The sequence below is a fragment of the Rhamphochromis longiceps genome, linkage group LG20 (genome assembly GCF_057381845.1).
Source record: "Rhamphochromis longiceps isolate RC_006_pf linkage group LG20, R_longiceps_female_GT1.1, whole genome shotgun sequence".
Classification (NCBI taxonomy): domain Eukaryota; kingdom Metazoa; phylum Chordata; class Actinopteri; order Cichliformes; family Cichlidae; genus Rhamphochromis; species Rhamphochromis longiceps.
The window spans coordinates 33,172,246-33,183,279 of record NC_140576.1 but is presented as its reverse complement, the minus strand read 5'-3'; the positions used below and the strand labels follow the sequence as shown (position 1 = coordinate 33,183,279).

The 11,034-nt window shown below is 42.1% G+C and overlaps 1 protein-coding gene across 2 annotated transcripts; it reads right to left on the bottom strand.

Annotated features, from left to right (window-relative positions):
- Positions 1–333: 333 nt before the first annotated feature.
- On the bottom strand, positions 334–4,402 carry zfp64 (zinc finger protein 64 homolog (mouse)). Of its 2 annotated transcripts, none has more exons than XM_085394675.1 (6): positions 4,173–4,402; positions 3,840–4,007; positions 3,619–3,762; positions 2,520–2,582; positions 2,178–2,429; positions 334–2,071 (listed from the first exon to the last, which is right to left on the bottom strand). In XM_085394675.1, the coding sequence occupies exons 1-6, from the start codon at positions 4,192–4,194 to the stop codon at positions 660–662; spliced, it is 2,061 nt and encodes a 686-aa protein (XP_085250801.1). In that variant the 5' UTR covers positions 4,195–4,402; the 3' UTR covers positions 334–659. The 2 variants fall into 2 exon arrangements, with proteins under 2 accessions (XP_085250801.1, XP_085250802.1); XM_085394676.1 differs by having other exon boundaries at positions 3,840–3,903.
- Between the last annotated feature and the right edge of the window lie 6,632 nt (positions 4,403–11,034).

The following is an 11,034-nucleotide window of genomic DNA, read 5'->3' as shown; positions in this document are numbered from 1 at the left end:
AGCAGCAAGCAAAAAACTGGCTCTTTATTGAAAAATCTATCGGGAATGCGAGTCGCCTTTTAGAAGCTAAGACCTTGATATGCAGCCTAATGCTTTCTACAATTGACATCTACTTTTTCAGATTCAGAATGAGGGCTTGAAAAAAATATTTATTTTTAACAAAAGCTATACATACAGAATATGTATAATCAATACCACGGGGCAGCAGTACACTTACAGTCTGAATACTCCATAAAGCAGAGCAAGTTTCATTATATACTCTCATCACTCTGCTGCCACCTAATGGACAAACATAAAAAATACATCATACAAATACATTCAGTCACTTTCACATTTTGTTAATTTGCGGAATTATTCTTTTATTTTTTTGTATGATGTTGCTTTAAATTAAACCTGATTTCAATTAAATATTGTAACTGAAATATGGTTTAATTTCAATTTTTGATGCCTGCAAATATAACACTTGAAAATACAGTGCATGAAACAATGTTAAAATTGATGTTTTATTCTAAAATGTTAAGACTAAACAAACGACACCTCCAAAGCCAACAGTCTTGCTATTTTAGTGGTTACCGTTAGATCTACAAGTTACTATCAGCAGAGAAATAGCTTATGATGCAGTTACTGTCTTTTTAACTTTCAGAAACACACAACGCTGTTCACTGTGGGATGCTTTCGAGTGTGTGTGAACTGGAATAGAGTGCATGAGGGGAGAGCTGATCCACCGTGCTCTGCTGAGGAGACACTATAAGTGGAACGCCGTGGATGACCACATTCTGGCTGCCCAGGCTGATGTTTGGCACCAGTAATGCACTTTCCTCACAGGGTAAGGCACTCTCCTCAACCGTCACCATCTCTGCTGGCTTGGACATGTCCACATCAGGCAGAGGTGCTGTGGTCACCAAAGCAGAGTTTCCTTCCGTAACCACTGTAATCTCTGTGCCACCTTCCTGGATCAAAGCATTGAGCCCCTCCAGTTCAGAGCAGGTGGTGATGAACGTCTGTGTGCTGCTGCTCGAGTCCTGAGCGGTTATGGCCGTTTGCATCAGGGCCTGGTGGAGCGGGTTGCTGGCATCGTCGGTGCTGAGTTGAGTCAGGAGGACAGTCTGGGGTTCAAGAGTGGCTTCTGTGGTTTGGGATGAACCGAGTGGTTGTACAGGCGCCAGCAGGTTGACCTGCTGGATCATGGAGTTAACTACCATGTCCTGGTTTTCTGGGCTAAGCAAGACCATGTTGCTCTTATTCTGGCCATCCCCACCAGTTGAGAGCAAGGGGTTATCCTGGCCTAACGGGTGAGATACAATGATTTTAAGCTGTGTATTACTATAAGGAGGCATTGGGTTACACGGGATAGGAACTTCGAGCTCAGAGCTGGTTTGTGACATGGTAACGGGAACCAAGTTAACTGCTTCTGCTGGGGTAGAGAGCTGGAGTTGCAACACACTCTGAGTGTCCCGATGCTGCTTTTTGTGGCTCCGCAGGGAGTCCTCCCTCACAAACGAAGCGTCACACGAGTCGCAGCAAAAGGCTCGAGCTGCATCTAGTTTGGCTCGATACCGAGAGCTGACAGGCTTCGGAGAGTCGGTGCCTAAATTTTTGCCTCCACCTCTGCCTCCTTTCCCACCGCTGCCTTTTTCAAGCTTATCCGACTGACACTTCTTCTTGTGAATGACAAGATTGCTGCGCTGCTTAGAGGCAAAGTTGCAGAAGTCACATTTGAAAGGGCGGTCTTCAGAGTGGATCCGCTCGTGGACCTTGAGCGCCCCCTTGCTGGAGCAGGAGTAAGTGCACTTGGAACACTGAATGGGCTGAGTGGGTTGGTGTTCTCTCAAGTGTTGTCGCAGAGCAGTCTTGTTGGCACACTTGAAATCACAGTGCACGCACTGAAAGGAGTTCTCCGTACCATGTTTGATCTGAATGTGCGATTTCAGGTTTCCTTTCATGGCGCAGCAGTACTCACAAAAGTCACATTTGTAAGGCTTTTCGCCGGAGTGAATCCGGATGTGCCTCTTCAGGTCTGAGTTTATTTTGAACTTTGCATCGCATTGTTGGCACTGAAAAGGTGCATCCCCTTAGAAAATAAATACATAAACAAAATAAAGCCAGTTTTAATACCAGTCTCTAAGCTACAACTGTCACACAGCTGCTGACAATTTTGGATTTTTTTGGCTACCTACCTGTGTGAGAGCGGAGATGCACGGTAAGTTGGCTGGAGTTGCGGCTGGCGTAAGGACAGATCTGGCATTTGAATGGCCGTTCATCATAGTGGATGCGCAGGTGCTTCTTCAGGCTGCTGCTGTCTGCTGCTGCATAGGGACAGTGTTTACATTTGTGTGGCTTCTCACCTGTGTGCGAGCGGCTGTGCATGTTCAGCTTGTCCCGCCGACTGAAGCGTTTGTGGCACAGTTCACATTCAAATGGCTTCTCACCTGGATGGCAGACAGAAAAACAACTGGGGTTAAACCTTACTCTAAAGGGGTTTTGCAACTGAAGAACATATTTTGAAAGCATTAGCGTACCGGTGTGAGTTTTAAGATGCCGTTCCATGTCTTTTTGGCCATACTGTGTCTTGAAAGTGCAACCTGTAGATTGTAAAAAAAACAAAACAAACATTTTCTTAAATTGTGTGCAGCCTCTGCATTTGTGAAAAGTCCAATCAACACTGTACTAAATAAATACAGTGCTGTGAAAAAGTTCCCGATTTCTTTCTTCTTCTTCTTTTGCCTATTTGTCACTCTGTTGATGCTTTGTGCCCATAAATTTGTGGGGGTGCGTTTATAAAACTCTTTTATGGTTGTTTTTACTTGTGTCATTTTGTACATTTTAGTTCTACTTTACTGCCTCTCTTTTCAATTTTTTGCTGATGCACAGCATTTTGTGTCAGCGGTGGCTGTTTTACAGCACTTTCCAAAACTGGAATGGAATTTTGAACTTGCCAATGTGTTTTTTGGATTATTGTCCTGCTGCATAAGCCAAACTGATTTTGTAGTAGAGAGCAGAATTCATGGTTCTTTGAATTATAGCTAGTCATCCAGGTCCTGAAGGAGTAAAGCAGCCCAAGACCATCACAATACCACCATGTTTGACTGTTGGTATGATGTTGTTTATGAAATGCTGTGACAGGATGCAAACCTGCCAAAAAGTTTAACTTTTGTCTCAACAGTCCACAGAATATTTTCCTAAAGTCAAGTTTTGCACAGTCTCTTTATTATTGTTGAATAATGATCACTAGCTTTAACTGAGGTAAGTAAGGCTTAGAGTTCCTTAGATGGGTTCTTTTGTGACCCCCTGGATGCTCCATCGATGCACTCTTGGGTGTAATTTTGTTATTTATGGATTACTTTGCTTGATTATCTTTTCACACAGGGCAGCTTTGGATAGCTTTTTTTATTCTAATAAATAATAAATGAAATTAGCATTTAAAAACTGTATTTTGTATATACTTGGGTTTTCTTCGTATTTTACTTAATAAAGTTTGCTTGATGATATGGAACAGGAAAGTGAAGGAGGCAAATACTTTTTACAGCTATTAATGGTATGGGGCTTGAGTGGCAGGAAGTGCAGTTCTTCCTGTTAGAGATTGAAGATCTGTGTTCATCAGCAGCAAGAGGCACCAACCTGAGAAACAGCAGCTGTGTCTCTTTGAAGTCAGGGCAGGTTTTAGTTTTTTGGAAGGTGTCTTTGGGGCTTTGGTCATCTTTTTGACACCTCTCACAACACAGGTCTGGTAGGTCTCCTCAAAAATAAACTCAGTGCTGGAGTCTGAAAATAATTTGACAGGCAAAGTCAATTTTTCATTCAAATTATGGACAGCAAAAGCAGAAAGAGGAGTATGTTACCTGTGAGAGTGGATGTGGCAGTAGTGGTTGGGGTGTCAGGTGTGGACAGGAAACATTCATTTTGCTTATGGGCGAGAAAGACCTTATAATTATTGTACTGCTTTTTGCAGGAGCCACAGATGTGGATATCTGGGCTCACCTCCACCACCACAGAATGACCTGCAGCCACTTCGGATGGCAGAGAACACAAAACAGGAAATAACGACTTCATAGGACGTTGCATAATGTACATCTGTGAAAGTGATTACAAGATAGCTACAATAATTTGGAGCTAAATCGTGATATCATAGATTTGTCTTCCAGTTATGAATTTTAGCAACTGTTTTGTTTTACCTTCAGCGGTGTATGCAGCCATTTTCGAGGTGGTTTTGCTGGAGATCAGCTCATTTTCTGTGTCCTCGCTGCGTCCATTGTAGTTTTAAAACATGCCGACTGGGGTCAAAAAGTAGCCAATGAAACATCACTACCTATTTCCAACTGCGAAATCTACCACGGTTTGCATATCAATAGAACTAGCACTTCACTTCTCTGCCGACTCTATGTTTTACGACATTCTACGTTGGGTTTGCGGCAACCGCACAAGGCTTTGCTGGTGTCGTCATATGCTGCTTTGAGAAACGTGGGAAAATCAATCTACAAAGTCTGATCACCCAAATCAACTTATAAGTCATTAAATAATACTATTAATAAAGCTATCTGACTTAGTGTTTGACTGTCCTATTTAGAATAAACCAATATCTATTTAACACTGTGTTAATTCTTTTGCAAACCGGGATTTTAAAAGCTGAAATTGCGTATTTATGAGCACTTGAACGCAACATCGTTGTGTGGTGGTGCCCCCGGCCCATTCGAGGTCTTCAGGCTCTGCTTTCCAGATGCTGAACAAAACTAAATCTGATTTCAAAATTTAAAATTCTTTAAAAACAGAAAGTATATTATTTAAAGGTTTAACGAGTAGCTGCATTAGTTGACTTGGAGAGGATAGTAGCTATTAGCTTACCTCTTTGTTCCTAGAAAGCCACCAAAACGGTTACTACTTATTAGAAATGTCACAAAGAGAGGCAACGATGGCTTTTACATGCATGTTGAAACTATTTGTTGGGCCATATAAATGTCAAATTCTAACTTACGTAGGCACGGAAATCAGCAGTTAGCTTTATTGTTTACTCTAGGCAGCAGAATATTGCCTTAACACTTGCTGTGGTGCCTGCAGCGACTTAATAGAGTATTGCTCGTGTGCAAGGTAAGCTTTCAGATGGTAGGCTACTTAAATATACATGCTCTACCATTTTCAAGTAAGGGCAATTTGCTTGGTTGTTGGTGTGAGTGAATGAGAATGCCTCTTTTTTTTATGCCAGAGCAGTTGTGCTAGTGTGAATAAGCCATGAAAGTGACTGACATACAGCTCCATTTTCAGTGGCAGGTCCTTAACTGCCTGATTGCCACTGTGAAGCTCAGGAATTTCCTTACGCTGACTTTCCTGCATGGCAAAGGCATAGGACTGATTCCTTCCCTGCTGAAACAGCAAATCCTTGAGACAGACAGGAGGTACACACACATATTTAAGTACACTAGACACATGAACACACACACTTAGACTTGCAAGGCCTTTCATAGCCTACCCACATGAATGTGACTAGTTGATTATCACCCTATTTGACTTATGATTTCACGTATAATCCATAAATGTTCAGTTAGTGATATGGTAAATGTATTGATGATATTATTAACAAAGTACTGTTTTCTTAGCAGTTTGAAATTTGATGACACAGCTCAGAAGGAGACATGGAGACATGAAAATGAGCTAATTAAATAAATAATTGCATCTGACTAAAGAGTGTGCAAATTGCATTCACATAAATCCCCCCCTCCCTCGCAAATTCAGTATACTTAAATGTACATCAAAAGACCACATTTACATGTGACACCCAAATGATTTAGTGGTGGTGTAATAAAAAAAAAAGACTTATGTCCCTCCCGCCCTTCTCCCAGCAGTGAAGAACTGGCCAAAATGCTCCCTACTTTGATCTAGAACTGTAAATCTGTTTTTCTCACTTTTCACACTCGAAGCTTAGGATTCTTCTTTCTCTCATATGATTGAGCAGTTTGGTCACTTCGTTAAGTTCAGAAACACTGCAATAACCGCAGTGAAAATATTCCCAAACAACAATTGTAGTCATTTATTATTTGGGCAGATCGTTTTTCCACTTAATGATTTGAAATATCAGAAAGTAACAAGAAGTGCTCATCACAGTTTTTCCCAGTTTATATGTTTCAGTTTCTGCTCAAAATAATTTAAGATCCAGAGATATTAAATTTCAGTGATATGAAGAAGAAAAACATGTAACAAGTTGAAACCAATGAAAATTTGTTGTTTTACATCCCCCCAAAAAACCCAAAACAAAAGAAAAAAAAAATCCATAAACTGAATTATCTAATTGTTGTCATTGTTTTCACTTGAACTAATCAATCAGTTCACTATTTGATTAATTTCCAATAGCTCCTGGTTGAGCACACTGCATAGTCTTGATTGTGTTTTCCCTAGGCTTCCATCTCTTGTTAGAAAACAATAAAAGCACTTTCAGTTTTTGCATTCAGAAACAAACTATCATTTGGACATCCAGCTGTGCCAGTCCTAATTTGTAGACATGCCCCTTTCCCATTCATTGAGACACCCGTGTATTTGGTGAGTGATGTAATGTCCCTCTTTTCCCCAATGAGACAAGGGCAACAATAGGGGGGAGTGCCTCTGTCACATTATTTTCCCCCACCGAGGCACGCCAGCTGCTTACAGTTGCTTAATGGCTACGAGCTGTCACAAGGCATCACAGCCCACTGCCACACAGGAGCGGCAGATGCTTTAATTGCACAATGACTTGTAGGTTGTCAACAGCAATTATACCAGGCTTCCACCTGAGGGCACCCAAAGAACACCGTCGACTCACTTCACAGACATAAGCCTCAAAAGCCGATTGCTGCACGCAAACCTGATCTCTCTCGCTTGCATCCAGATAAGAGCTGCCGATGGATTCCAAGTCTCCTCTAAGCTTAATGGTTTACCCATGTTCTGCAAGGATAAGGGCAGCATTGTCAGACACAAGACTCAGGACCCCAAAATCATATTTAGACATAAAATATTTACCCAGCTTTGTCACCTTAGGGCCCACTGCCCACCGTGCTGCGGCAGGTTGTGGTGTGCAGAGTTTGAGTAATTTTGCTCATTATTAATTCATGCAATTTTTTTTTTCAGGCGAAGCTCATTTGCTGCCGCCAGTCCTAAGATTATCATCATTAAGAGGAGGCAAATAAATTGGTGAGTTCAGAGCTGTGCTGCAACCTGCTTCAACCCGCATTTGTTCTTATATGTTAATGATTTGTTATTTGTACAGTTCCAAGAAAATAAGATAGATTTGTTGTCCGTTCTATTTCTAGACAGTCCTTAACTCAGGAAACCAAAACACGCACGGCGACCTTTGGTTTGTGTCGTGTCAAATTGAATGGCTAAAAGATGTCCCATGTCCCGAGTTTGTTTTGAGCCATAAGACAAATTATACACACATGTATGAATTCCTTTGGTCAACAGCTGCCATCTCAGCATCAGATAAAACAGAGCCAAAGTCTGGGAACCATCAGATGCCTCTGACACTCCCACTTTATCATATAAGAAAAAAAAGACACTGTACACAAGCATGCGCACAAACACACACATTTGCACAGCAAGCAAGTGCAGCCGTGCTACACACAAAAGGCGCACATGCTCACACGCAAATCAGTGCTATGCTCTTTGTATCTGCCAAGTGATGCAGATGATAGGGCTGCATATGAGTGCATGCAAACCAGAGAGGAGAGGGTACATGTGGCTTCATAGACAATAGCAGGCCATAGCCCTGGGAGGAGTGTGTGCAATCCCAAGGAACATGCTGGGGTATAAATTAAGACAAAAATGTTAAACCCCCCCCCCCCCCCCCCCCCACACACACACACACACACACACACACTTTAAAAATAATGTAGTTTAGAATTGTCTGTATTGTCAAGTATTAAGATCTAGCGTGGTAGCATGCATTAATGCAAATGTGGCCTTAGTAGCAAATAAATAATTAGGTTTCTTCTCTCCATCTTTAAGGTGCACGTCGCTTAAAATAGATGATATTTTTGTCATCTGTTCTGTCATGTTTATCAGTGCAGTCTGCTTTGGAAAGAAGGTTCTGTAGGTTGTGTTTCACTTTAGTGTCAGCAGGGGGTGTCCAAAAGCAGTCCAGAGAAAGAGACCCCTGTGCTTGTTTGAAGCAGCTTACAAGGCACTGCTCCAGTTTGTAGTAGCTGACATTTTGGAACCAGTGGGTCAGCAAAATGGAGAAACCATGGAGATGTATCAAAACCAGTGAGACTTTTGATCACAGGATTGTTGTGTGTAATTTATTATGGGCCTTTGGTTATTCTTTATCGCGAGTCCTAATTATTTTCGGTGGGAAGTGACCGTTACTGTGAGCGCACGAGTAGTTTTCAGGTGTTGCTTTCTTCTTCCAAGTAGAGCAGAGGAGGAAATGAGGCCATGGGCCGAATATTTCAGGTTTAGGCCGATCTATGGAGCTAAATCTAAACAAAAGGCATGTGCATGCTGTGTGCGCGTGTGTGTCCGTGGTTGTGATGTGTGAGTATGAGTGCGCGTGCATACATTTTTTTGTGTGAAATTGTCAATGATGTCACAATGGAAGAGAGAATCTTGATAGTTAGACAGATAACAATGAGGGCGGCTTATTCATGCCCTCCACACACACATACGCACGTGCACACACACACCTATAGTCACACACACAGCATCATCATCGTCACAGAGGGAGCAAGGCTCATAATTGGACAGAGGTGTCTGTAGATAATGAAGCCAGACCTCACACCTGCCAAACCTTGGGGATTTCTCTTGACTGGCCACTTAAATCTTCCTCACTCTGTGGGTCTGGAGGGCAAGAGAGTGAGTAAGGAACTAATGGAAAAAAAGCATGCGCTACAGGGAGGATCCCTGTCAGCACGAATGTAGTGCGGACCCCCACCCCCCACCCCGGCTAACGCAGCCCCCACAGCTCGTTCCATACAGCACCCACCTCACTTCACTTCACTGTAAATCCTCTGGTGTCAAGGATTTCAGATGGAAATGGGGAAATGCTGCACCAGCTATTTTGTTTCAAACTCTCAAAACACTCGCTTCTCCCAAGTTGTCTTTGGTGACAGCGTTGTGTGCGGGAAGCGTATTGTGCCAGCTTTTAGTGGGGTGTCATTCGAGGTGCTGAAAGGGAAATCAGATAGACGCTTCAACGGAGAAATACTTCTATATAGAAAGTTTACCTGACAGTCATCAGTGACGGTGTGACACTATATCACTGGTAGCAAAAAGCTACACCAATTAGGGATTGAGTTTACTCTGGCAAAATCTTAACAATTTAAGGGCAACAAAATGGGATTTCACTCTGTCTTTCTTCATGACTCGATCCGTAAATGAGGGTTGGAAATCATTGTCATTCAGTATACAGATTAGGCACGGATATAAAAGCAGTGGAGAGATTTCTGCTTATATGTTATTCTTTTGTTTTTGTGTTCCATAAAACCACAGACAGCAACAAGACACCAGGGGGTTATCACTCTTTGTTAGCTTGTCATGAAGTCAGCCATGCCAGTTTTAACATATGAGCTTGTGTCTGCTGTCAAAGGGTTGTAGTGGTAAATGGTGAGAATCAATAACTTTGTAGTGCTAACAGACACAAATAGAGACTGGTAGCTTTGCTTGTTTAGCCGTATCCAGATGGCCTGAGTATATTTGTCATATTTTATTCTTTATCCTGCAGATATTGGATAAAAAGGATAAACATGCACCTGTCAAACTCTGCTGTTTTGTGGAAGCTGTTTTGTGCTTCTTATGCTACCCGACGCCAAGTCATGCATTAATGCTTTGACTTTAGGGCTGGAACAAGGTTACAGAGGGAGCTTCAATCATTTTTCTCTGTTTTCAGGAGGAATTTTCATACAGAGACAGTAGCGGTTCTCCTGATGGAGATTTGCATGTGCATCTAAATAGACAACAGCGTTACACGGAAAGAAACAGGATAATGTTCACAGCAGGATAATGTGCACCATTTGATTGGGTGCAATGAATGAATGAAATCATCACCTTTGGAATGAGGCTTTTATTCGGAATGAAAGGGGTCAGAAAACTTCTCTTATCTTGGATACTTTCGGGTCATTTTTCCAATGTCCAGGGCAAGTTGGGAGGTAAGTGAGCCCAGGTGGCTTTCCTGGACGGTGATACCCAGAAGGGAAATCTTGTAATCAACGGCAACAAAACCAAGCTTCCACGGTGATGGATAGTCTTGCATGTCCACCTAGTGTCTGCGCTAGGAGTGCTCAGCATACGTGGGCGATAGCTCACCTCATCCTCCCGCGTGATAGATGGATATGGATAGACAAAAAGCTGTGTGAGTGCAGCCAGTTTTGGGAAATTCGCTGTAACCGTAGACCCCGAGTCATCATCGTCCCATCTTTTACCAGCTTTAGACACTTTTAGTCGTCGGGCAACATTCGCTAATGTGGATCTTCTTTCCAAATTGCGATGATAAGCAACGCTGAAATGTGCCCTGAAATGAAATCACACGGAAACCGAAAGCTTATCAAGATGAAACTGTGCAATAATACAAGAATTATCCATCACCATCCATCATGTATTTGTTTGCAGGAAACAGATTACATGGATCTTAATTGAAATATTATTTTACCTTCATTTGAATTATTTATGCGTTTGCTGACTAGATTCATACCTCAGAGAAAAACATGAACACATTATGTGATGCAAGAATGTGAGTGTGTATTTGTGAGTATTTCTCATATATTATTCAAAGTGTAGAGTCAGAATATGGTCTTACGTAGCCATATGAAGGATATCAAAGGGCCCATCTTTGATACAATTTATTTGAGATCCACTGGCCAGAGCCGAGCTGTCCATTGGCCTTACATCGCTAATGAGATCGGGGGTAAAATTGAGAGTGGTGGGCTGGCTGTCATCCGCTAGGTGATGGTTTTAAGACTAAGCAGTGATACTTCATTAATTAACCTTCACATTCTATGTAGATCTGCTCATCAAGATGCAGTTAATTAAAGAAAGGTCATTCCAAGGGCTGCTGGGAAGCGGCATTATTACAATGGAGGG

Excerpts from the sequence above, each read along its gene's own strand:
- zfp64 (XM_085394675.1), bottom strand. The coding sequence starts at position 4,194 with ATGGCTGCATACACCGCTGAAG. Across the intron at positions 2,430-2,519 it reads GCATCTTAAAACTCACACCG|GTGAGAAGCCATTTGAATGT; the intron begins GTACGCTAATGC and ends TCTGCCATCCAG. Across the intron at positions 2,072-2,177 it reads GCATCTCCGCTCTCACACAG|GGGATGCACCTTTTCAGTGC; the intron begins GTAGGTAGCCAA and ends TTATTTTCTAAG.